General features: G+C 37.2%; 1 protein-coding gene across 5 annotated transcripts in view; it reads left to right on the top strand.

Annotated features, from left to right (window-relative positions):
- Positions 1 to 27,810, top strand: part of abr (ABR activator of RhoGEF and GTPase) — a 118,547-nt gene that overhangs the window by 35,483 nt on the left and 55,254 nt on the right. For 3 of the 5 annotated variants that reach the window (XM_024265736.1, XM_024265737.2, XM_024265738.1), the window contains exons 2-4: positions 14,490 to 14,668; positions 22,142 to 22,240; positions 24,084 to 24,269. In XM_024265736.1, coding sequence (XP_024121504.1) covers positions 14,490 to 14,668; positions 22,142 to 22,240; positions 24,084 to 24,269 — 464 coding nt within the window. Of the gene's footprint in view, positions 1 to 10,289; positions 10,399 to 14,489; positions 14,669 to 19,196; positions 19,561 to 22,141; positions 22,241 to 24,083; positions 24,270 to 27,810 lie in introns of those variants that run through there. The other 2 variants (XM_036215100.1, XM_024265739.2) reach the window with 2 other exon arrangements.

Genomic DNA, 27,810 nt, shown 5'->3' with positions numbered 1-27,810 from the left:
GTAATCTTTTAGCAATGATAGATAATGGTATTCCCTTCTCTCTTTAGTGGAGCTTCTACTACTTCTTTCAATGGAACATAGTCCATTCTATTGTGTTGAAACACCGTCTCATGCTCCAGACACTGTAGTTTGCTTAAAAAAGCTTAATAAAACAAGGAACAAGAAAATTGACTTTTTCATGAACATTATATTTGTTCCTGCAAAGTTTATCTGTCAATATCTTGCAACAATCCCACGGTTGTTGTTACCACTCCACGTACTTAGTGATTCCTTGGAGTGTAAATTGGTTAAATAAGTTTACACTTCTTTATATTGTATCAAACTCTCCCGTCCTGTTAAATCCATCAGATATTCTTCTAACTGGACTATGGAGTGTAATAAACTGTGGAATAACTGACCAGGGATTGCCCGGGAAGCTTTTGCACTTGCATTTTAATAGCTTCATTTGTTGTGGTGCCTTTGTTTTCTTTCATGGTTGGTACACTCTCCCTCACCACATGCACACCAGCATGTGGGCAGGATGCTGCTGAACATTTGGGCAAGGATGCCCAACCGTAGAGTTGTAGGACTCTTTTGCTGTTTCTGACGTGGGTGTGTTGGGATATAATGGCTCTACAGTTCATTTGCCAAATTGATCTTCTCAAAACTGCTGCTAACAAACAGGAGGAAAGTGGGCAACAGAATGTGCCATTTCTGTGAGGGAGGTGGAGGCGTTTGTGTGTCTTTCATTGTTTGTTTAGGGGTGTGTCAACACTTACACGTGGCCTTTTTGTGTGGAGATAGGAACAGCTTTAAGCTCTGCTTGCGGTAACCCTATCAGTTCTTGGAAGCTGGGGTTGTAACCGGTCCAAGCCTTGGGGATTTAAGCCAGTTAATTATAATGTATAGTGGCTGGCTGCCATAGTAACAGTGGTTGGTGGGGTTTTAGGGCTGCAGGAGGTATACTGATTCATACATGTGCCTATGTGGTGGAGTTATTATCTCTTGCTGCTTTCAGGCATATGGTCCAGGGAGATATGCAGCATAAGTAGAGTTGTCAGTTATTTGATGTATTGAGAAAAAAATTAGCTTTTTATTAGACTTTTCCGCATGTGAGCACACAGGATGGGGATGGATTGATAATTTGCATAACTATTTATCAGCCTCATCTCATGTCAGAATACATAAACATACTCAAAGAAGCAATCCAGTTGTTTAAGCGAGAGATTTTTCAGATTTTTGATACTGACTTGGGATCTATAAGGTTTTGTAGTTTTCTACTCCCTTTTAAGTCTTGGTTTCCCTCCCCCTTTATTTGTCTCAGAAATGTGCAATGTGGAAGTCCTGGAGCTAACTGATCTTTGAAGTATTCACTACCCCAGCCTCTGAGCGGTTGTTGCGTCTTCCAGAGGAGACAATCATTTTGATCACGTTGGGTGAGGAACAAAGACCATGACTTCACAGAATGATTCGCAGTCCTTTAATACTGTAGTTTAAAGTGCACTGACCTGGTTCCCATTGCACTGTTCTAACTGAATAATCAGGTGTTAGGATGATGCCTTTGTTAATACAAATACTTTTTTAATACATAAAGGAGAATATGTCTCTGGATTAAAACACAAGAATGGCTCTAGCTTTCTCAGATGATATTAATCCTGATGGGATTAATGCAATAAGTAAAAGAAATGACAATTTGAAAACATTACCCTTTGTCTTTTTTTCTCTTTCTTGGAAACATGGAGAAAAATTAAACGAACTAGATAAAGAAGGAACAATCAATGTCTGTATTTCCTAAAGTCCCACTCCAATCATCTTTTATCTTTTAATTATGATTATATCATTTTAGGCTAAAGCAAAATACCTGTGTCGTTTTCTATGACATAGTTTTAGTGGCAGGAGTTCAGCAGAAATTTGCCTCCGATTATGCCTGCACGCATTTCCCATTTACTATTTGTTTAAACATTCTCCCGCTAACTTACAGGCACTCACATCAACAAGCTAACATTACAGGTAAAAAAAAAAAGCAAGCAATATAGGAGCTGTCCAGCCGCGCACTTTTTAGCCAGGTTCCAGCGCAGAAAAAGGGAAACAAAAACATACATGGATCTAGTCGTCTTCAAGAAGTTGCATAAGAATGGAGTGGAGCAGGGACCTTGTGGCTTGCTGTAGTAGCTTCTACGTCTACACCAACAAGCTTTTTCCAACAACATTTTTCGTATTTTCCTGATTAACCACAATCTAAAAAAAAGTAGAAATGTAATTTTACGCTTAATTGTCTTTAGATAACTCATCTTTCATGATAAAAATGCCACATGTTAAAAAAACTAAAATGGTAAATGGTAAATGATAATATTTCAGAAAGTTAACTAAGGCACATATATACACGTGTATCCTGCAGCTCGCTACTTAACCTCAAGTTTTACTTTGATGTTCATCGCTGTATACTTGTATAGCACTTTCTACCCTCCTTCGAGGGCACAAAGCGCTTCACAGTCACAGACCCATTCACCCATTCACACACACATTCACACACTGGTTATACATACAATTATTTATCTTTTTTTTTAACAAAAATCCCAGAACTTTGCAATTATATTGATTACAAAACTAAAAAGGTAAACATGCTTCACAAGTTCCTTTTTTTGTAGACTGAGAGGTGATAACTGGATAGTTTTAGTACAATCATTTAGTGAAAAGCCTTTCTAGTTATGTGCATAAACTGTCACAAGCTTAAGTTTTAGGCACATCTGCTTAACATCTTTGTGCTTACTAAAATGTTGCCTTTTAACCGTATATAGGTCTCTCTATGAGTATTTAGGTAAAGTTGACTCATGTATTATCAACCTTGAAATAAATACGGAAGCCTGGGTTTGTTATCATTGCTGAAGCACTTTCATTTGTAATTTTATTTGTTTGTGCCAACTGTGTGTATTTACATCATCTTCTTTACATGCACTGAATAGTTCACTTGATCATGAAGTGTAGTTGGAGCTAAAGAGCTTTCTAGATTGTTTTAAGGCAGAGACTAACAATAGAAATGTATTAATGGGATTGACCTGAGTTATAGTTTGCTCCTTGCTTTGGAAAAACAAGTCATTCCGTTCTTACAGCTGTTGGATATGATTTACTGCAAGAAAGACTTATGACAAGGAAATGTATTAACACACACTAATGGTAACCTCATTTCTATTTATTTTTTCAATCTCTTATTTGGTTGAATTTGCTTTTCTTCTTTTACTGGTCAAGTCCAAACAAATATATTTAGATTATATGAGATTCTTTTAAGTTTCAGACTATCCAATCAACATCAGCAGTTTTATTTAAATATATTGCTTTGAAAAATTTGAACATTAATGTTCTTAAATCTTTTAAATATTAATATAGTTTGAGTTTTTCTTTCTTTTTTGCTTGAGTTTTAAGGAAATGACTTTTGTGCAGCCTCCATTAACAAACTACTTGGGTCATTTAGTAAATATTGATTTTCTCGTCCAATAACATTCTGGTTTAACGATCTAATAACAGATTGGAATCAGACATGGTGCTGTGAGGTTTCTAACATCTGCCACTCGGGTGCATTATCAACATGCCCGACATGCATGCTGTCTCTTTCCATGGAAGTGACTGTATGTGGTTTGTGTTTCTATAAGTGTGTAGGCGTGTCTACTTATTGATCACAGTTTAGATGCTGAAGCAGCACCCTGTAAAGAGGGCATCTCATCTCTGGTTTGCAGCTGATTTGTGTCAGCTGGAAAAAATAAATAAATCACTTTGTAAAGATAGAGCATAATTTCAAAAGAAACACATGATAAGCTATATATATTTTGAATGGTTTGTTTTTTACAATAAACCTTTTTAGATTTTTTTTCATGATTTTATGATTTCTAATACTATTAATTTCAGTTGTAAAGATACATATATGGAGTTAATTCATCTTTTATTGTTGATGTGTTGAAATGAATTAAATCCATAGACTGTTCTGTAATGTTCCTCCTGTTGAAAGACCTTACACTGAAGAGTAAGCGACTAAAGTTCCTCATCAGGACCTAATTTCCCCCCGTGACAACCAGGGATCCCACAAAAGAGAGGAATAAAACATCCCATTTTCTCTGCACTCTTTTTTTCTCCACACAATGACCACGATGGATGAATCTGAAAAGAGGGAAGTCGAGCACTCTGAGGAGAAACATTAGCGCGGCTGCTTTTTGGTGCCCACACACTCTAAGCGGTCTGCAGGGCCTGATATAATTCATCTTTTCTACGGGAAAAAATGCTGAGCAGGCCAGCCTGGTTCTTTGATTAAATTTTTACTCTGCAACAGTAACTTTTCCTTTCCACTTCATGCAGACAGACCGAGCTCTAAAGATGGTGGGGGGGTACAGCAGAGTGGATGCTTGAACAGATGACACACAGCTTTTGAGTTTGTAGGTTCTGTATTAAACTTGAAGAAAATTGATGGGATATTGCCCATATGTAGGAAACTTGCCCCGGCATAATCAGTGAAATGTTTAATATGAAATGTGTAAAAAAGAAATATCTTGATTGATTTTGTTGTTGTTGTTTTATACTAATATAGTTTCAAAATCTTCAGTTTTTGAAATTCAGAAAATGTAGTAGTGCTGTGTATTGGCAAGAGTTGTGACACAATACAATATATATCCCAATAAAATGTATCCTAAGACTTTTGCTCATACAATATGTCACAATTTTTCAAAAAGACTGTGACTTAGAAAAACCCATAAAAAACTATTAAATACTTTTGAATTGTCAGAGCATTAAGCACATACAAATATATGGTTGCTGATTAATTTGACAACAACCGCAGATTCACTGAACTTATAACTAATTACTTTTTTGAAGTGAGATGCCCAACACTGCAAATGACAAATACTGATTTTGACGTTGTTCATGACTGACAACATCAGCACAATCTCCGCTTGAGTTAGACCACGGTTAAAGTAATCAATTAGATATTGATCAGTTCTTCTAGTGTTCAACATTTTCTTTGACAAACTGTGGATTGGAGAAAAATGAAAGAAGTATATTCTTTGTCATGTCAGTATCACAGCAACACGAAGTTTGTTATCTTGTGATAACATCTACTCTGTATGTAGTACTGCCACAAGCGATTATTTTAATAGGCGACTAATCACCAATTATTTTTTCCGATTAGTCGACTAATCGGGTCATGAGGAAACTGGATGTAAAGCGCACAAACCTTCATTAGCTTTAAACTATTTAAAAATGAGATATATAGCATTACCTGCGATAATGCTAGTGGGAATGCTGTTAGCGGAATTTGGCCGCTGACGATGCAGAAGCTAAAAACACTGAAGTTGATAGTTGAAACCACTGAAGCTAATAGCTGAAAATGCTAAAGCTAGTAGCCACCGAAAATATTCGTTTTAATGCCAAATTAGCCTAAAAAAACTGAAAAAATCTTAAATTAGCCAAAACAGCTAGCATGTTGGTGAAATATTAGCTAAACTCCCAATTAGCATTAACAACCTCAGTATAAATGCCCAAATAGTCCAAAAAACAAGCATAATGTCAATATAACGTTCAACTTTACTACACTCCGATTCCATATAATATAAAGTAACGACAGATCAACTATTAAATTAGTCGTCTATTATTTTAACAGTTGATTAGTTGTTGATTAGTCGACTAATCATGGCAGCCTCATCAATATCACAGGAAAACACTTTTTTTTTTCCTGCAATTCCTGCAATTGTTTTTTTCCTGCAATTTTCCTGCACAAAAAAACTAGGGCTTCCGTACTCTGGTTTCATGCTAATCTTAAGCCTTTCAGAGTAAACTGAATCAATATATATGATCATATATTATCTTTGGGACTTTCTATTAAATATGAGTTATTTTCGTGAACCCCTTTCCTTCCCGGAAGTAAAACGGCTCAATCTCTGAGGCTCCGCCTTTCATTCCTTGTGCCGGTCTTGGCAGCATGTCTGTGTTTTGTCCACGAAAACAAATAAACATCCAAACTTTTGCCTAAATGGATTTGAATACTATGCATGTAAAAATGAAAGGATTTTGCTGATCACTGCTATCTCTGCAAAGAAAGTGTGTTTGCTAATCTGGGGGCGGAGCTGACAGGATGAGGCTGTTCTCAGTTGTCTATGCCAGATTGTGAGGACCCACGTATTGAGAGGGGCTGGTGCTCTGAGAACCGGGTTTTAGGGGAATACTCAGAAATGCATGAATGGATTTTCCACCATAATTTACAAACAAATGTTCTCATTTTATCTCTCATAGTTGAGGTATACCTATGATGAAAATTACAAAATCTCATCTTTCCATGGGAGAACAGTTGATGGCTGACGAAATACTTTTTTGCCCCACTGTATGTATGCTCCTTGACTTTTGCTCCAAGTTCAAATCAGGAGCAGTTTTTACAGTCCAAAGAGTTATACCTGATGCTTCCTTCACACCAAACACAATTTGGATGTCAAATTCATGTATTCAGGGGGAGAATGATCAGCTTTTCCCCTGTGATGGTTTTGGATTCCTAAACCCCATTGAACATGACATGGCCCAAAGCTGAGTACCTGGTTGGTTAATACAACACACCTTCTGAGCCAAAGTTCAAATTTGTAAATTCTGACCACCCCAACACTCAAATTGCGCTGCTGCTGGACCGATGCGCTCTGCACAAATCTCATTTGGTGTGAACCAACATAACACTGTATTTTAGTGTACTTAAGAGTTTCCACAGAAGTGAGGGTTGTTTTTGCATAGTATAGCAGTATTGTTGGCAATGTTTTAAATAAAGAAAGGACTCACTGAACTGAAAACACCTGATTTGAATATAGATGATAAGCGTGTGTAAAACAAGGTGTTATGACATAGAAACACAATGTCACACCATTAGATGGAAATCACTGGCATGGGTTGACCCGCAGGGCTTTTTGTGTGTGTGTGCTTGGACGGTCCCATGGAATGACTCAGAAAATGCAAGCAGCCTAAAAACTTTCCTAAAGTTGGTGCTTCTATTATAAGAACTGTCCTGCAAAGAAGAACAGACACCTCATGACACCAGCACAGGAGGTTATCAGCAAGCAGAACACATTTGCATCAAGCTTGTTGTCATGGCGGCACGCACTTTTCCCATGGGAACAGAAACCAATAAGGAGTGACAGGTGGATTTAGAGCTGTCCTTCAGGAGCCATGTGAGCTGGCATCCTTGAACCCAGTGCGTTAGTACCAGCAACAGACAATAGTTGAGATGGCTAATGACACAACAGTTTCTTTTTGCTTTCAGTGTCCAGCACTAATGGAAGTCTATTTGCATAGTTTTGCGTTGATCGTGTCTGATTTTGTGCTGCAGTCAAGCATTTAGCATGAAGCAGCAGTTGGTTTACCTGAGTTGTTTTTGTCCGATAGAAATCTTTTCGTATTTATCTGCAAAATCCAAAACATTGGAATATTCAGAAGAAGTGGGAATAAATGTCAATGTGGTTATTTATTATCAAAGTAAAACATAGATAAGTAAATGACAGTACTATAGAAACTGTTTTCCTGGTTTCCTTTTTCATAGCTCGTCACTGTGATCAATGAAAACAGACAAGCAACAGGAGTAAATCAACAGTAGAGTTCTGACAAGTGTCAGTAAAAGTAAATTTACCTATTTGGTACTTTGGAGATGCTCCAGTTAAAACCCAGTACTGTGTTTGACCTAATAATAACTTTATTAAAAGATGAGAATTTTGGACCACAATTCATTGCTTGATAACAAAATATGACACTAATCTGCAGCTAAATATCAAACATTACTAAACAATAGCCTTGAAACGAGAGTCAATGCCAGCTTCCTGAATCAATGTGGATTTATTGGGTCATGAACTGGTGATCGGATTGAATATAGAACCAGATTAATTTGCAATCCAACACCCATTCTGCTTGGTTATCAGAAGGTGTTCTCATAATTATTGGTTTAAAATTTTACAAAAATCCAACTGGTTTCATTGAAGCCTCTTTCCTTTGCTGTTATAAAAGGAATGGAATCAAATGAAAAAATGATTAGAATTTGAAAAAATAAATATATATATATTTAACCAGGTGTATGTATTATTAAGTATGTCCTGCCTCTATCTCCAGCTGTAGGAAGCTTACATGTGACATGCTTTTACTCTGACTCTGCCTTCAGCTAATGAAACTATAATGGTCAAGTATTGAGGCAGTGCTTCATGTGTTCTCTGTGTGTTTGTCTCTCAGTCTCCAAACAGCAAGAAGGGTCAGGTCAGTTATCTGCATTAAGGTTAACTTTGTGCTCATTTATCATGCTCACTTAGTGAATATTTCCTCCAAAGGAAGGAAGCAATCTTAGCTGTGATGACCTTTTCATTCTCAGTACAACCTTCTCCAGCTTACAAAGGGGAGCAGTTACATTTCATGGTAGAAGGATCTGAAACCAGCTTCCTGTAAAGCTTTTGCAGCATTGCAAGTCAGAATGAGCCTTTTTTGACATATGCTTTTCCTTGACATAGTACCATCGACTGTATAAGAGAACTAGACTAATAGCCACTCCCCCTTCGAGTTTTAGAGAGAAATAAACAGCTGTTACTCAGTTATTCTATTTGTCCGAAAAAAACATTCTTGCTCTCATATATTTTTAAATAAATACTTGCTAACACTATTTTTTTTTCATATTTTTGCTGCAGTCCAAGTTTTTCAAGTTATATACTGACCAATCAAATGCCTCAACAAAAGTATGTGGTCTTGTGTTGAACGTTCGAGGCATTTGACAGACTCTCCAGAGTCCGCTTTCAGTGGAAGGGCTGTGGTCTTCTAATAAGCTCCACCCTGATTGGAGACAGTGGTTGCCACAGAAACATATATTATAAAACCAATGGTGACTGAATTGATTTATTTTCGTTGGAACCGAACGAAAGCAAGCCATTTTCTCTGATGAAGTCAGTGCATGATTCCATTTTACAGATGAAGCTGTTTGCCTGGTTCTCTTTTTGGTAACAGCTGGGAAGACGAACTGTTTAAAGTCCACCTAAAAATGTTCCCAGTAGTGTTTTAATTATGATTATGAAGGTTCTAATGAGAATTCCACAACCTAAACGTCTTTAAAAAGCATTTTTCATGTTGATTTGAAGCCCCTGTTTTCAAAATCTCCTCTGAGGGGGCGTGGCTTTTGGAGCTGAGCAGCTCCGCCCCTGAACCCCCCTGTCTGATAATGGTAGCTCTGTGTCTCGCTAGCGTAAATCTTCACCGCTGCTACATAAAGACGTCAAGCAATATCGGTAATGTCCAGCCATATTGTTTTGAGCCAGTTGTCATCTGGGACGAGGAAGTGAAGATCTTCATGGACAGAACTTCCTCCAAAATCCTGATTCTTTCTCCTTCCAGTTCACCAAAGACTCTTTTAGCTAATTCTCCAATGTTTATTGACTGTGATCAATACATTCAATCATTGGTTTCTCAGAGTTCTTGATAAAATAATCAAAGCTAACATCAAAATGCTCTTTCATTGATTTACAATCCTTTCCAACTGCTGTCAAATGAGCCGCCGTTCACATTTCCGTGGTCACATCAAGAAGGTCAATGGAGTCTGGTGGAGATTTTCCCACGTTCTCAGTCCTGCTATAATAAATATTGTATGAAACCCGCACAAAATCCAGTGATGCTGATTTGACCACAGAAATGTGAACGGTGGTTCATTTGACTGCGGTCAATGAGAAGATACCATCTACTCTTCTCCAGAACCTGAACTAAAACACGCTAGCCATAACAGATTAGGGGTTTAGTGCATGTGCAGCAGAGCTGCTGTGATGGAAAGAAGATCGTTCATTCAAACAGTCTGTCCAAGACAGTTTGATTGACAGAGATTTAAAAGGAGAAATACTCGGAAATGCAAAAACGAAATGATTTCTTATTACATTTCTTCTCTTTCATAAGAGAAATGCCACAAATGCATGTTAAAAACTCAAAAAACAGGATTTTTATCAGAGGGGACTTTCTAGCTTATGTTGTTCAATAAACAACACTGTTCTTGTCTTTAACTGCTTCATCCAGAAGTTTTTTTGTTATTTGTTTTTTAAAGGACCTGTATAGTTTTTGAGCAAAAATGTGATTAAACAAATAAACATGAATACACAATCTCATAAACTGAACTGGGAATGGCATCACTGTTGCTTACATCATAGTTTGTGACTTCCAACTTTTTATATGTTGGTTACTTCCTCCTACACCTCATTTGAAAGAGTGAAGGCAAGGTAAAGGTGTGAAACAGTGGACTGCTTCCATGCTGGCTTCAGAAGAGCCATTTTCAGCTCCTCAATTCCTTTTTTTTAATTTTTAGAATGTCAATTTTCTCTGACAAAGAAAAGTCGAACACAGTTGTAGATTTTTTCTCAGAAGTCAAGTGTATCGTTGGCTCCTTTTTCTCCAGTCGCGGTGAGTCTGCAGTTTTTCTTCCCTTTGGATGTTTTGATCTTTCCACACATTGGACTGTAGTGATCAATTGATCATTTTTGCTGACATCACGTGTGTTGTACGCTGTGGTAGCAGTAGGGTTCAATAAAATAAACCTACCATGTTTCCATCCAAATGATATTCACCATTATTTATTTAATTAATTTATTTCATATTAAAACATTATATAATGATTTAGGTTGATTCAATTAACGCCCTTTTTTTCTTTCCCGCTGAGTAGATAAGTATATTTTTTCCCCAGAGTCGATGTATGTTGATTTTTGAAGTTATTAAGTCACAACAGATTTTCCTTTTCTTCCCAATATCAGTTGGAAGTGATTTAGGATCATTCCGTTTAAATCATTAAACGTTTGCATCAAGCTAGCAGACTTTAGCTTTATAGGCTACATGATTCTCTATTTCTATGGATCGATTATTGGTCTATTAAGCTTAGATAGATTTACATCAATAATCAATTTTATTAACACAGCCCTAGTGATTCATACTGTTTTGTAATGGTCTTGCTAGGAACTCAATAAACTTATTTGTAAAAAGACTTTTAAAAATCTTCAACGTGTTTTAAATGAATTTAAAGTTTTTCATTCAGCTCTTTTGCATTTGATCCTGATTTTTATTAATCTAAAGTAATGGCACCATTTGACCAGAATTTTAAAAAAATCAATTCTCTAAAGCTAAAATGACCAGTTTCGTAACATTTCTATGTTTATTAGCTGTATACAGAATAATTGTATGAGAAGTCAGCATGGTGTGACAGATCCTGTTGTACATTCAGCCCACTGTAACCATCGCTATGGCTTAGACTGTACTGAATGACTCTCACCTCAGCTTTCTGTCTTTGCTTTTATCAAAATATTCAGCAAAAAGAAAAAGACTGAAAAAAGGAGCAGACCTTGACTAAAAAAAACACGTTTTGCAGACTGTATTGTGTACTGCAGGGCTTTCAACTGCATCAACCCACAAACAGTCAAGGTTAAAAACATCAGTGCTGAGGATAACTAAGCCTTCACAGACTTTAGTGAGGTACCGTCAGTGCTTTCATTGAGAGGAGGAATTTTCTGTTCTTCTTACGTGAATGACCCTGACAGGAGACAAACATGTCAAGAGGAGTCTAAAAGAGAACAGATGAGTGATAGAAAAGGGAAAAAACAATGTGTGAGCACATTCACTCTGGGGAAAAGGGGTTTTTTCCCTCACTTTACAGTTAGAATTGATCGATCCACAGTGCATTTACCCCCTCTTTGTTGTCCCTTGGACTTTTTATTTATGTCATTGCGGCAAAACTTCAGTATAATCAGAATTTTGATGGATGTGCTTCGCAGTCCATTTGTCAGCCAGGGTGACAACTACGACTAAACCATATGCTGTCTGTGTCTCTCCACAATACACACTCGGAGCAGCTGCTAACAGATGGAGTTTCTCCTCCTTCACTGGCAGTGAGTGTGTGTGTGTGTGTGTTATGGTGCGTCTCACAAAGTGACAGATTGCATGGCTGGGCCCTCAGAAACACGAGTTTGATGATGTGAATGGCCCCACTGGGGTTGATTTGTCTTTCTTTTCTCTCGTTAGCTCTATCTGGGTCGTGTGTCTGATGATCTTTGAGTGCGTGGAGAGCAGCAAACATACACCCACACACCTCCCACACTGCCAGCCTTTCCCACTTGTTCTGCCTTTTTTAACCTGCGCACAAAACCACAGTTTTTTATGCTAGAGATGGCAAATGGAAGCCTGTTTTTTGACAGTTTCTACATTTGCATCTTTGTAACTAAATGTTTGGGGTTTTTTTTGTTTGTTTTCCTGCTGTTTTTTTTTTTTTCCCAGCAATGTTTGTTTGACAGAAAGACAGGCGTTGCTCTTAGTCAGCACTCTTCTCCTCCACTGGACCTGTCACATATTCTGTCACTTCTGCTCCAGCTTGAGCGCCAACATTTTTCACATCGAAGACATTTGACCTGAATTCTGACACTACATGCAACTGTGTCCCATGACTAGGATTTCTGAGTCAAAAAGAAAATATGGTGATGAGTTTTGGGATAAAGACGCTTCATTATCACTGGTTTTGATACAAGGTTACAATATTTTAGACTGTTGTGTTAATATACTTTTATTTATCTTTGAATCCTTCAAGAGTCTGATGAAAATTGTGTTTTTTGTGTTTTAACCCGTTATTGTGACATATCTCTGATGTACATAAAGAAAATTCAGTTTAAAACAGCATTTCTGAATATTTCTTTATTCAAATCCTTGTGAATCAGGAGGAGACGAAAACAATTCTATTTTAAAAAGATTGTTTCTTTCATATAGAAAATATGCTCGGTGGGCCACAAACACACTACTCTGCTCCACACATGTAGACAACTAGATCCATGAACATCTTTGTTTTCCTCATCTGAGCTGGCATCTGACTCAAAACTTGTACAGCTGGATGGCTCCAATATACAGGTAGCTCGCCTTTATCGTTGCACCTGTAATGTTAGGTTGGGGGTATGAGGGGTTGTAAGCTAGCGGAAGACCATGTAAACCAGGGGTGTCAAACTCAATCGCACAAGGGGTCAAAATCCAAAACACACGTTAGGTCGCGGGCTGAACAGGAAAAAAAATTTATTGAACACTCTAGAACTAAATCTTTTAAAACTTTAAAACCGTAACTTTTTAACGTAGCATTACCTTGGATAATGTTAGTGTGAATAATGTAAGCTGAATTTGGCTGCTGAAGATGCTAGTGCTGATAGCTGAAGATGCTGAAATTGATAGTTAAAAACGCTGAATCTAATAGCTTAAAACGCTGAAGTTGATAGCAAGCTAAAATATTAGCTTAAAGCCAAATTTGCCTAAAAAAAAGGAAAAAAAAAACTTAGGTTTGTCAAAACAGCTAGCATGTAGCTGAGAAAATAGCTAAACTTCAAAACTTCTTAAAAAAAACTGAAAAAAGCCTTAATTAGCCAAAACAGCTAGTATGTCGCTGAAATATTAGCTAAACTCCAAAATAGCCTAAAAAAAATCTTAGTAAATTCCAAAATAATCCAAAAAGCTAACAACTTTTAAAACTTTCAAATGGTAACTTTTTAACATAATTATGAATAAAAACAGGCAGGAATATTATTCCAGAATCAACTTAAACGTTAAATAATTTTCAATATTTTACTCTTCATAAAATATATATTTAGTCAAATTTACACAAGTTAGAAATGAGCGCAAGATAACATCGGTCCATTAATAACAATAAAACAAAATGATCTGGAGGGCCGGGTATAATTATCTGGAGGGCCGGATCTGCACCCCGGGCCTTGGCTTTGACACGTGGTGTAAGCAGAGGCAACAGTCCGAATTCTTTCACTACCCGCTATATAGTGAACTGTAAAGAGCGTTTGCCATTTTACCTTGAAATTTCCCAGAATTCTCTGCCAAATACCAGTGTGCATTGATGCTCACTAGATTTGGGAATATGGACCACAATGCATTGTTTTTGAGCAATTTTCATTTCATGAAATCCGTGACCTCATGTTCACAATTTAAAAAAGTGGTGAGCATGGCGTCCAAATTCCTTCTAAAATCCAGGGCACGTGATAGTCCCACACTATAAAGTTTTTTAGTAGTTCGGGATTAGGGTGGTAATTTGTACATAGACAGACAGCTCTCAGTTATAGATATTAAGGGGGTGGGGTTACTCCTACATGAATGGTCCCGCCTACAACTCGGAGATTAATTTTTAATTAACTAATTGCTTTCTGAAGAAACTATGTCCTAGAAAATGCCTTTTTTTAATTGCCTTAAAACTACATAATTATGATTAAAAGACCTCTAGGAATACTTTTACAATAGATCAAAAGATGATTGGAGTAGGACTTTAAACTATCTTTTTCTATCATAGGTGGCTTTTACCTTCCAAAGATGCCTTCAATATCAATTAATTAATTAATAATAAAATGAAATAATAAGATAATTAAATCAGTGATTTTCATGTGATGTGAAGTCCTTCAATGGTCTTCTTTGTGTTGATATACTAACCAGCCCCTTTCCTTCTCTTCACTGTCTCCTCCCCCACTGTCGTCCAGAATGTAACTACAACACAGATGGCTATGAAGGAGAAGGAGCAGAAGACGGCAAGTCCCAGGACGGCTCTGAGACGCTGCCCTACATAGATGAATCCCCTACTATGTCGCCCCAGCTGTGCGTGGCCCAGGGTCCTGACGGAGAAGTCATCTCCCCCACACCACCAGAGGGCCTGCATGAGGTGAGAACACAACCGCACATTGTTCAGTGTCAGACTCCTTCACATCAGCCTCAGAGGGATTGTTTCTGCCCCAAAAGATCCGCCTGAGAGTAGAGAGTTAATATACAATTCAATTTGAAATTAATGTATTCAGCTGTAAGGCTGCACAGTGGTGTAGTGGTTGGCACTCTTGCCTCACAGCGAGATGACCCTGGTTCAAATCCCATCCCAGCTGGGATTGGTGAATCTAAATTGTTCCTAGGTGGGAATGTGAGTGTGTGTGGCCCTGTGACAGACTGGCAACCTGTTCAGAGTGGCCTAATAGTAGCTGGGATGGCTCTATCAACCCTATGACCGCGAGAGGGATTCAGTGGGGTTATGAAGATGGATGAATGTAATAAAGCATAAAGGAGCTTAGAAAAAACATATGTGACAATAAGAAATTAAAACAACCTTAAATTTACTGCAAGCTAAAATATAGACGTTTCTTTGAAGTGTCTATTTCATAATCCAACTTTCTTTCAGTTATCCAGCATTCATCTTGATTTGAAAAAGTAATAAACGCATCCTGCTTGATGCGTTTTAATTTGGAGGAACTGATTGGATTAGAGTCTGCCTGAGTTATTGACTTCAGCGTTTCAGTCGACAAAGTAGTGCCAAGATTTTCTTAAGCTTGAAAGAAATAAACACGTAAAATTAAAGAAATAGAACAATTTAGAACAGGGGTCTGTGACTTTCAACGCTAAAAGAGCCGTTTGGTCCACTTTCTTACTGACCAAAACCATACGAGAGCCACTTTCTGTTCAGAAAAATATGCTTTATTTATGCTTTGTGGCCATTAAATCACGTTTTAATAACATCCCGCTTTTAAGTATTTATAAAAGTGCATTTTTTTTATTATTTATATAACAACTTTAACATATATTACTTTTGACAGAAGCATATACAAAATTAATTTTAAAATAAAATGCACCCTGTGTTCAATAAAATTAGATCATGTGATAAGAATTTATGATATCAGCTTATTCTAATAGATTCAACTTTTTGCCATAACTTTGCTATATTATCTGACATGTTAAAAATCTAAACATATTGTAGATAACATTGTTAACTAAAGCATTATGACCATAACTAAATACCAACAGTTTATTCAAAGCCAAAGAGCCACAACAGAAGGATAAAGGAGCCACAAGTAACTCTGGAGCCTCAGGTTGCAGACGAGAGGGACCTGGCTGCAGAAATGGCAGTTGACATCTCCAGCAGGAAGAGGATATTTCACAACTTTAGGCGGAAGCAGAAGTTGCACGCTATTAGATCATGCTTTAATCCCTAGAAGAGGAAAACTCATCTAACTCGTGGTGGGATTAGATTCTGCTTTAACCTGTGCCACTCACACAATCATTCAAAAATGGATATTTAAAACAAATTATTCAGATTTTCAGCACTAATGAAACTTAAAAAGGGGTAAAAATAAAATCTATAATCAACCCCTTCAAAATTCAATTCAATTCAATTTTATTTATATAGCCCAATATCACAAATTCAATTTGCCTCATTGGGCTTCATGCCTGTAGTTTTTACAGATGCACAGATGGAGTCATAAAATATGCACAATAGGTAAAAACTAAACAGACTATAAAGAACGGTCATCCCCTGTCCTTAGACCCTCCCTCGCAAAAGTGGTATTTAAAAAGTTTTTAGAACTGCAACACCCATTATTAAAGCTTAAAGCCTTAAAAACTCTAACTTAAAATGGGGTAAAAAAATTATCATTTGATTCTTTTTTTTTAAATTAAAATAAAAAAGTGTTCAGAATTGTAAAATTATTTTATTAAAGCTTATTTGGGGTGGAGTGGCTTCCAGTTCTTGTAGATTACATCATAGCCCAATGTTCTCAGCAGCGGCAGCTTCACCTGGTATTATTTCAATCTACATCAATGGATGACCTGGTTGTCGATCATTGACCACTCTCAGCTCCATCCACGGCGCATGCAGTGCATGCTCTCCCTGTGCATGCAGCGCGGACCTGTAACACATTTTAGCCACGATATCTGGACTGCCTGCAGCACACAGCAGGCGGCGCAGGCGGGACAGCAGGAAACAATTATTTAGCCAGATGGTGTTTGACACCAATAGCAACTTTACCACTATGAGAAAAAACTGGGTTCATTTGAGGACAGAGTGGCTGTTAGTTTTTGGTCATAGAATCCAGGTAAATACAAAATAAATATGGTTAATCATCCCTGAGCTCCGCTTTTTCACATTTTCTGTTATTTGGCATTCATCGTGCATGGTTGAACTCTTAAATGAGGTTAGGGAGAAGTGTTTTCATACTTAGTTTAAATTTAGTCCAGATTCTGATGCAAAAGCTCCAGTAAAATTGAAATCTGAGTCTATGTTGATCTTTTTTCATTCAACACACTGTGTCTGTGTGGTTGTATTCTGGACCTCCTTTAATCCTATTCAAATTACATTAGAAAAGCACGTTTTAGCCATCTTATATTGCCACTTCTTATATATTTTATCCATTTAAGTAGATTTTAGAAGATCTATTGTGTGCATAATGTTAATCTTGCTGATCTCAAACTTTTAAATCTGCAGTCTAGCTCCTCAGCTTGCTTTTTTCTGTCTTTAGTGTTAGTATTTTAGCTGTTTAATCAGTCTATCGTACATATGCCTGTGCTGGTTTTTAATTTTTGATACTTCATAAATGATTAATGTTGGTATTCAAATATTTGTGATCTACAACCTAGACCTCTAAATGAAGATATGTCTCCATCTAGTGGCAGTAACTCGATAGTGAACACAGAAAACAGCATGGGGATTTGAGTTGTTGATTTTAAAAATGTTACTTATTGTTTGTTGCTTATGATTTATCTGAAGCTTAATGTCTACAAATCCTGTTCTGATATGAGAATAGATAACAGGATAGTTTGTCTGTTTTTCACTTTTTTTAAATGTGATGCTTCAAAATGCAACTTTAGTTCTCACAAGAACTTTTAAATCAATTAATCAGTCACAAGTAACACATCTGTGGAGAGTCATTCATCCAGAATGGTTCCACAGCAAAATAATATTGTTAAGAAGTCATCTAAATGCTGTTTTTTAAGTCAAAGACATTGTGAGAACCGAGAAAGACTCTTGGATAAGAGGCCAAATGTCAAAACGTTTTCTACTACAAACACAATAATCAAGCTAACTAGATCTCTTTAAGTAGTAATATATTTGAAATATCTCCCCTTAAATCCCGAATTTATTGGATATGATGCACCGCTCAACCCACCTTAAAATATTTTGGAAGTCTAAAAAAAAATATCCTAGATAAAGGTCAAGTAGAGATGGGATTCTGCTCATTTTTGTCATGTTGACCTGGTACTCTATACGCGTTGAAAACAAATTAAAGTAAGTAGCAGGAGTGGTTTAGGTTAAAAAAGCTTAACAGCAGCTCTTCTATCTCAGGAAGTTAAAGTGGACTGGACTGTCTTCCCTGATTCTTTTACAGAGCCTCAATCGAGAGTGTCTTGTGTCTCAGTATGAAACAGCTGAACAGTCAAGAAGAACGGGAGGGACTTAGCCCGGTTAAGACAGCACTAGATTGTGAGAGGTCAACTACTGGATCTAGACTCGGGTCTATTCTGCCAGAATACAGAAAAAGGTTGCAAGGATGGCAAAAGATATCTCCTTTATGCCACCTTTTATACCACTATCATTAGGAAGCAGGTTCAGGTGTATAAAATCTAAAATAAGCTAACTCTGGAACAGTTTTTATAGCTCCTCCTTTAGGACAAGGCCAGCAACACACAGTTATGGACAATTCCCGCAAAACATAAATTCCCATCTTACTCCTTTTTAGCTTATAAACTGTAATCGTATTTTTTTCTTTACTGGAGACCTAAAGGAATTGTTTTTCTGTCTTGGTCTTCGAGACTGGCATTCTTTCTTTTCCTGTTTTCCTCTCTGCTTTAATTAGCCCTTCCACCCAGATTATTGGCTGATAGTTGTGTTGACATAAAAACCTCTGCTGAAGTTCTCTGGAACAACTGCTAAATAAGACAAAACAAGCAAACTTTAGGTCAAGCGAAGGAAAGAAGCCCCTCTTGTTAAAAGTAGGCGGAAGTGATGGATTGAGTCAACATATCTTGACTCATATTTTTCTTTTCTTTTCTTATAACTGGCAATTAATGATTTTTCCAGTGTGTTCCTTGACCGTGTGTCATTTTGACAGCACTATCTTCCATGCTGTGCTTTTAAAACCACTGAACTATGTGACCTGTAATTAGAGTCTGTCTTACATTAGTCAGCTGTAGCTCAACATCTACAGCTCTCAACAGATCAATAAAGAGACGACGGGCAAGGAGGAGATGGGAGGGGTCAACGCTGTAGCGTGTGCTGCTGTGAGGGAGGCAGGACCTGCGTCTTTCTTAAAGGAGGAAGTGACTTTTGTTTGAGAGCTGAAAACGAACCCAAAGAATGAAGCAGACACTCCTCCAGAGTTGCTTTCAAAAGAACGGCTTCCATCGAGGAAGTGGCTGGGTTGCGTTTGTTGTGAGGGGAGGGGCCTGTGCAGAAGGAGGGGACACCTCATCGACCATAGTGGAACAGCACACGCTCATAAAAAGCCACACTAACGCCAGGAAGCCCGGCAGAGGATGGGGGTGGGGTTGCGCCGGCAGGGTCCTCTCCCTTTCTCCTTCTGTCGGTGTCCGGGCGGCTCGCGCTGAAGCCTGATGTGGCCCTGAAGAAGAGGAAATTGAAAACAGAAGAAGAAGAAGAGGGGGAGGAATACAAAAACAGAAGAAACCATGGGGGAGGAAGAGGAGGAAGTGCTGGGCTACTTGGACAGGGTGCTGGAAGAGGAGATGGTTGAGTACGGAGATGGGGATCCCATCACTCTGACACATAGACATTTTAAGGTGAGGCAGAGGCCGGACAGCTGGGTACAGGATGATGTTGTTAACACCTCGCGCAGCACTGTGCGCCAGTGTACTGATAGAAAAATTGGAAGTTGAACTCCTAGCTTGGCATGTTTATGTGCTGCAGATGCAGCATGAAAACACAGCTGCTCTTCTCCTGCTCTGCAAACGTGGCCGATTTGTGTTGACCTCTTGCTTGTTTCTGTGCGTACTCCTCTCAACACATGAATCGACAAAAAAAAAAAAAAAAAAGAAGGCTAGCTTACACCGCTCTGCTGTGCTGCTACTATTATCAGCTCTGTTATCGCACCCAAGGAGAACAGAGGGTGCAATAGAAAAGCAGGCAGCGCTTCCTCCGTTGAGTAAATACACTCTCAGGAGGAGGTCACTCTGGAAAAATCCGTCCACCACTCATGTATTTCTCATCTTGGCCTCCTCACACTGTGGCTCTTTGTATATAACGAAGGGAAAATATTCCTCTTCTTGAGTTTTTTTCCCTCCACTATGGTTCTGTGACATATTTATCACTGAAACTTCAAGTCGAGGACATCTGCAGCACTTTTGTGAGCTGAATCTGACGTACAAAAAGTGCAGTCTGTAAACTGCCTCTGGGATAAATTTAAAAATGGCCCATCATAGGTAGTGATATTTTGTTTTATTTCATTTATTAAACATTTTTTAGTTGTGCTATTCTAGTAAACTCAAACAGAACTTGCGGAATGCCCCTTTGTAACTGCTGGTTGTAGCCTGACATTTATAGACTCTGTCACTATGACTTCACCAAACCGCCGGATCAAGCTTTCAGCCATGTGCTGGTTTAGTTCTCAGCTTGTACACACACCACAGGACTGTAAACACAGAGCCTCACTTATACTGTGAACCCTTCAGAGAAAGTGTTTGTCAGCAGACGGAGGGCAGCAGTGAACGGTTTAACGCCTTCTTCCGTCACACGTCAGGCACCACTCGTGTGCTGATATCGATGTAAGGATCTCCCTCCGTTAATAAGTAATCTGCTCTTTTGAGAGACTTTGAAGGCATGGCTCTGAATTACAGTTGTCCCATTTTATGGTTTTGACTAAAGATCTGACTGGTTAGCAGTTACATGCTGTAAGGATTTACTGTGATCGTTCCTTCGTGTCATGTGTCTGTGCTTAACTGTGCTTAAGTTTGCTTTTCACAGATCTTATAAAGGTATTGGCCGAATCCGAAGTCTTCCCGTCTGGCTTCTCCTTACCCCTACATTTAGCTCTCCAAACAGAGGGTTATGGAAAAGTAGTGTTTTCAAATTTGGACGTCACTACCACTCGCTGACTCATCAGTAGTTGCTGGCACATCCTATTGGCAGTGGGCCCTGCATCCCTCTGCTGTGAGGGTTAGCCCTTGAAAAACTATTTCTGACACCCCTTACCCTTCAATATGAGGGGTAGGGAGAAGCCATAGAGGAAGAATTCAGATTCAGCCTTTTACTCTATTTTATAGAGTCAAAGTTTAAAGTCTGATCCATTCATAGACGAAGCAAAGTTTTTTGGAACATGTGATGTGCTATCATGATGTTTGACCGTGTCTTCAAATAAATAAACCTCAGATCAAATAGAGGATATGACGAAACGCAGTGACATCTCTTTCTCTACTAAACCACCATCATGTAGAAACGTTTGTTGAAATAGGACCTCTCTGTCTGCTTCTCTAGAAATAAAAGGAATGTTGCTAAAAGTGTAGTTCTTATGAACTAATATAACCACCCAGACTTCATCAGATAGAAATTGTGCAGATTAATTCCAACTCGTAGCTCATGAGCAAATCAACAAACCTCGTAGTTAATTTTCAGTGTGCGATTGTCCCTAAAAATCACCTGTTGTATCCTGTATGTATGTGTAATATTTACATATTCATTCATAAAAGGGTTTCTCAAGACTGAAGTGCTGTGGAGATCTTTTGAGATCCATGAATTCAGCAGTAGAGTTGTACTGTTTACTACACAGATCATGAAAATTCGTAAAAGAATGAGGCTCAAAGTTTTATCAGAAGTCAATCATTGTCTATTCATATTTTATTTACACTGCTGGATATTAATGCATCTGTTATTACAGTTCTATTAAGTTAAATCATGTTCTTCCTTGTACACAAGTTAAAAAAGTTATAAATTAACCATTTTTTTTTTTTTTTTTTTGCTTTGTTGTGTGTTCAGATTTAGACCTGCCTTATAGCTCAAGTTAATAGCTGAATTATTGTTAGTTTGTTTTTTGATTGACAATTTTAAATTGACAATTCTCTGAGAAATATAGACATGAAAACAGAAATGTTGCTCTGGTGCTGCTGCCTGGAGGTAGTGGGAGAACAAGTCCTTAAAATGTTTGACTTATGCTACTAGAAACTATTCATATATATATTTTTTAAGTATATTTTTTGTTGTTCATCTAAACAAAGTGATAAGGCGACAGCACTTAGATCATTCAGATAATTAGCTGCACTGTTTCTATTAAATGAAAACTAGATAAAAAATCATTTTGGGTGAGTCTATGAGTGTGTGATGTAACAAAATTCTGAAAAACCTATTAACATACAGACTTTTTCTTTTCAGGGAGACCTTGAGAAAGGTCTGGAGATGAAGAAACTGGTGCTGTCTGGGTTTTTGACCAGTGAAGAGATCTACATCAACCAATTAGAGGCTCTACAACTGGTGAGACTCACATGCAGGCAGAACGATCACACAAAAAAACTTTCAATTCTACTCTTCTCTGCTCCCGTTACAGAATCATGAATGTATTTGTAGTTGCCCAGCATCAACCTTTAGCTTTAAAAGAATGACCTATTTACCTCTACAGCGGCTTAAGGCATTACATTATCTGAATGATAAGTCAATCCCAAACTTTCATTAAATGTGCAATTTAAATTTCTACATTATATTGGTGACTAGTTGCAAAAACACGTCAAAATGATGAAAGCTATGAATAAATAGTTGTAAAGTTTTACTAAATCTCTACAACAGGTAAAGGATCATGCAAAGACATTTCCTAATAGGAAAAGAAGAAGGTTTCTTCTTATTCCACATTATAAAATAATATCATTTTATAATTTTTTATATTTAATTTTAAATTAAATTTTCTTTAATATAATTTAATTTTAAATTGTATGTTTAACTTTATAGTAATTCTTAAAAAAAATGAATGTTAACCTTTTTTTTAAACCTATTTTGTTGCTGTTTTTAAAATTCAAATGATAGAATGTTAACAATAACTAAAATCTGATTGGACAAAACCTTAAATCTTTTTTTCTACTTCTAATTTTTTTAAAATGTTTTCTTACTTTAATTTTTATTGATTTTTTTTACTTTTTGAACAACTGAGTTTTATAAGATGATCTGCAAATATTCCTAAAAAACAGAAGCACTTTGCTTTTTAATTTTTTTAATAAGTTACTACTGAGGAAGTTCACTAAAGTTTTTCAAAGAAAACACAATTAAATAGGTGTCACTTTAAAATGTGAATTTTTTTAACCATTCAGCTTTTTTTTGTTGTGCATTTTTTGACTCTCTTCAGCTAATCTCTCATCAAAATGTGGATTTTTTTTGGTATTTATCTAAATGCTTTCAAAAATGTCCATCGTTTCAGTTTTAAAAAGCCACACATTCATTTTAATAAGAAATGCATCTTTCATCTTTAAACTTTTCTACACCATGTTTTAGAATATTGTCTTTTAATAATTGGGAATCTGGGGCATTTACATTTTTTAATGGTTTCAATTTATAAACTTTTATGGTTGTTTTATTTTTCAATATAAATATGCATAATTATTATTTTCATAAATATTTTTGCTGACTGTAGAATCTTTTAATCCTAATTATGACACATTTACACAAGCTGTGTTTAATTTTTAAAGGTAAAAAAATAAAAAACACCATGAGTAAATATGTGGATAGTGGATATGTGGATTTTTCCTCTGTTGCTATCTATCTCCCTAACAATATCAGCTGTTTTGTAGCTGACCTGTATAAACATAATGTGTGTTGACACATATTTAATGACATCACCAGACGTGTGTTTGTGGCATTTTAATGACTGTGATTGGTGAAATATTAGCTTAACAGCTAAATGATTCATGAGGTAAACTACTGTAGTATGCAAATCCATTCATGTGTCTAACACGTTTGTTCAACCTGAGGAGTCATTTTTATTCGTGTGCTTTGCTGTGTCCACGGTGCATCTGCAGCTGATACCTCTGAAAGGAAAAGCTTCCCTGATGGCCCTGTAATCAGTGTGCCACTGACTCATCATTAACTCAAGATGGCTGAAGTGTGAGCCTTTGTGTCAGAGTTAATTCTGTCGCTCTTCCCCACCCACCGTGGCCACTCCATGCGTCTGTGATTAAGTATGTCAGCATGCAATCCCCTCTTTAGGAAGGTCACAGCCAGGAAAAGACCACTTTCCAATCTGTCACTATCACAGGATCTTTGACCTATATAACTTTATTTATGTTTGTGGTGTATTTTTTTTTTCTTTTTTTCCTCTGTCTTGCTGCTGCAGCCTCTGCGGCCCCTGAAAGCCACAGCCACAACATCCCAGCCCGTCCTGACTATGCAGCAGATCGACACCATCTTCTACAAAATCCAAGACATCCTCGAGATCCACAAAGAGTTCTTCGACGCCCTCTTACCCAGCATACAGCAGTGGGACGAGAAAGTCACAGTTGGACATTTGTTCAAGAAGTTGGTGAGTCTGACACGACCTCGGCAGTCGCCTTCGTCATTCACAGGGAACATGCAAACCGCTTTCAAAAGGGAACTGTTGGAGCTTCATGAGTCACTGGTTAATGATTTTCCGCGTAAGTGACTGTGTGTTGTGCACCCTGTCTTTATTCTGACAGCGTGCACACAAGTGTTGCAGCCTCTGACTGTGGTGCCTAAAACTTGCTCCTACTCCATAATAATGGAGCAGCATCGCTGTGTTTGTGTGTAGACATGATGGGAAGCTTTTTTTTTTCCTGCAAAAAGATCGTTGATGTTAACATATTGCTTATATTAGTTTTACGTGTACAGTGTGGGTGTGTTTTGTTTAATTGCTTGAGTCTGGGATTGTTTAGGGACTTTTTGTAACTTCAAGAAGAGAAATCCAAGCAGGATTTAGTTCTTAAATGTTTTTTGGAATGAAATGTCAACTCCAGTCACTCCTAAAAGTATTGCTCATCTCACAAGCCTTTTTCTGAAATAACAGTGTTTTTAGCTTACCACACTGAGAGGCAGTGGAAATGGAATTTAATTGACAATACGTTTTGCTTAAACATTTATTTATTTTCCTGTTGGACATTTACACTTCTGTTTGGTTACACCTTTGCCCTCATATGTCAAAGTCCCTGAGCACAGTAAGGATCCATGCTTTCTTAGAACCAAATCTCTGCTTTCTGGGAAATAAGGGAATATATGGTCTAAGACGTTGTTGAAGTGGCCATATTATTATACATATCCTAAAACAAATCATAAAATTTGTTGGATGAAAGTCATGCATTTGCAAATTAATCGTTAGTGTTTTTAGTGTCTGTAACAAGATGATTCTGGAGATTTATCTTTTTATTTGTTTGTGTTGCTTATGGTTGGCTGCATACAACAAAGCACAGATGGATTTGGGGAGATTTGTAAGACAGTATTTGTCAAGGAGCTTCAATGCGTAACTGCAGCTCCAGGTGGCTCAATTTTAACATTGAGAATGTTACAGATGATTTTAAAGTTAGCATTTATCTTTGATCTAAAGAAAACTAAAATAAAAGTGTTGTAAATAACTATACTCATCTTTCACATTATATTTTTATTTTTACACATGGATATAAGTTGACACAGTTTGTTACAAACATTCTTTTTTTTTACCCAGCAGACTCCTGGCCAGTAAAAATCTCTATTTTAATTTAAAAAATGCCCCCCCACCTCCCACCCCAACCAAAATCCAGCTTTATAGAGTGATTTTAAATAACCTATCTTGCATAAATTAAAGGGAATAAACCAAAACTACTCAGCAGAGGTTACATCTAGGCAAAATAAACTGCATCCACTGCTCCACAGTTGAAATACCTATTAGAAGCAAGGAAAAGGATTGCAATGCGTATCGTATCGTGAGACACAGATCGGGATACGTATCGTATCACAGACACCCTTCACAAACGGCGACATGACATTGAGTCTTAAGCCTTGAATCTTCTTAGGAATGTTGAATTGTTGATCCTAAGCTTAGCCTTGTCTTATCAGAGCAGTTTTTGCGATTTGACTTTTTAGAAAAAGTAAGGGTTTGTGTTGCTTTTGAGTAAACTTTTACACAGCTGAGCCTGCTTACAGACAACTGACATAAAATTTGAAAGGCACTGTGAAAATCCAAAAACAAAGTCTACACATGCAGCATCGCACAAGTAGTTATTTGAGCTGATATTGGGAGTGGTTGCTGCATAGACGTAGAACCGTTGACTTCTGGTAATTATGTCAGGTAGAACATTGCTATGCCATAGAAGCACTTGTAAATTGGCCCAGGTTATTTTATTTATTGAATAATTTTAGCTACGTAAAAAGTCCTGCATTTGTATATTTTTCATGATGATGTGTCTTCTCTCGCACCTTCATGTGTCATCCATTATTGTAGTCATCAGCTCCCATCTGTGCTGTGAGGGGAGCAGCAAAAGACTTAGTCACAGGGGTTCGATGAGCGTACAGATGGCAGTGTAATTGGCTGGTTTTTCTCCCTACTGCTTCTTGTCAACAGCTTGAAGGCCACCAGAGAGACAGTGTTCTGAAAAACAGACACAGAGGAGATAAAGGCGGGCACCGCTCTACGTTTTCTCACCTTCCTCAAGGGTGAAGGGAGGGAAAATCTTGCATGCAGTCTGCAAATGTCAAGCTGCAAGTTATCCAACACATTCTCCATGTCCTGGTAGTTTGGGTTGGGTTTTAAAAAAGGTTTTGCGGGGTAAAAAAAAAATGATGAATTAAGTTGTTTCACATCAAACTGAATGTATTCCTGAGTTCAATGTCATGTATGATAACTAAAAAGATTAACAAAAAGCAGAAAATACAGACAAAGCAACAAATCCTTTTTACATTGATCTAAACATGGAAAAGTGTCATCATATATTTTTCACAAAGTAAAAAGAAATGTTTTGTTGCTTTTTGCCTGCCAGTTGACATATTATTGTTAAAATACAAAGAGATAGATTTGGTTGAAAAGCTTGATTGATTAGTTAAATGGGGCAGAGACGAGAAGTCTTCTTCTTTCTCTCCCCTTTCATTTTCACCAAGGACAAGAGTATCATGGACATTCTTGTTGTGTGCTACGAAAATGAACTAAACATTCTGTAAAGAAAAAAAGTACATTTTAGTATTCAGAACAATCTAGGGTGAAATTTTTGGGCACTTGATTTTGGAATTGTAGATTTGAATAGCTCTATAAAACAGCTAACGCACTATATGGTGCACTAAGTAGTGAAAGAAGTCGAACACAACCAAAGACTTTGCAAAAGACTTTTTGCTAAAATGACTGAGCAATTTGAACACAGAATATATATATAGTCATTTTTGTGTGTTTTTTGGTATTGTAAATATGAATCTGCCCATCGCCCACCTCATTCCCCAAAAATGTGATGAACAATGTGACAAACGGCACAACAATCCTTAAAACTTCCTTTTATAAGTTGAATTTGCAGAAACTTTAAAGTTTTAAAAATTGGTATTCTGCTATTTGGACTATTTTGGCATTTACTAAGATTATTTTAGGCTATATGTAGCTAATATTTCAGCTACATGCTAGCTGTTTTGGCTAATTAGGCTTTTTTTTTGTTTTTGTGGGCTGTTTTGGAGTTAGGCTAATATTTACACACTGGCTGTTTTAACTAATTTAAGCTTTTTTTTTGTTTTGTTTTTTAGAATTTTGAAGTTTAGCTATTTTTCACCTACATGCTAACTGTTTTGGCTAACCTATGTTTTTTGTTTTTTTCTAGTTTTTTAGGGTAGTTTGGCATTTAGCTAATATTTTATCTGGCTATCAGCTTCAGCATTTTCAGATATCAGCTTCATCGTTTTTAGCTATCAATTTCAGCATCTTCAGGGCCAAATTTAGCTTACAACATTCACTCTAGCATTATCACAGGTAATGCTATATATCAAGTTTATAACTATGTTAACAAATTATGTTTTTAAAGTTTTAAAAATGTAGTTTAAGAGTGTTCAATAAATGTTTATCCTGTCCGATCTAAGGTGTGTTTTGGATTTTGGCCCCCTGT

This window comes from Oryzias melastigma, linkage group LG14 (assembly GCF_002922805.2).
Source record: "Oryzias melastigma strain HK-1 linkage group LG14, ASM292280v2, whole genome shotgun sequence".
NCBI classification, from domain to species: domain Eukaryota; kingdom Metazoa; phylum Chordata; class Actinopteri; order Beloniformes; family Adrianichthyidae; genus Oryzias; species Oryzias melastigma.
Note: the sequence above shows the minus strand (reverse complement) of the source record. Positions and strands in the feature narration are given on the sequence as shown.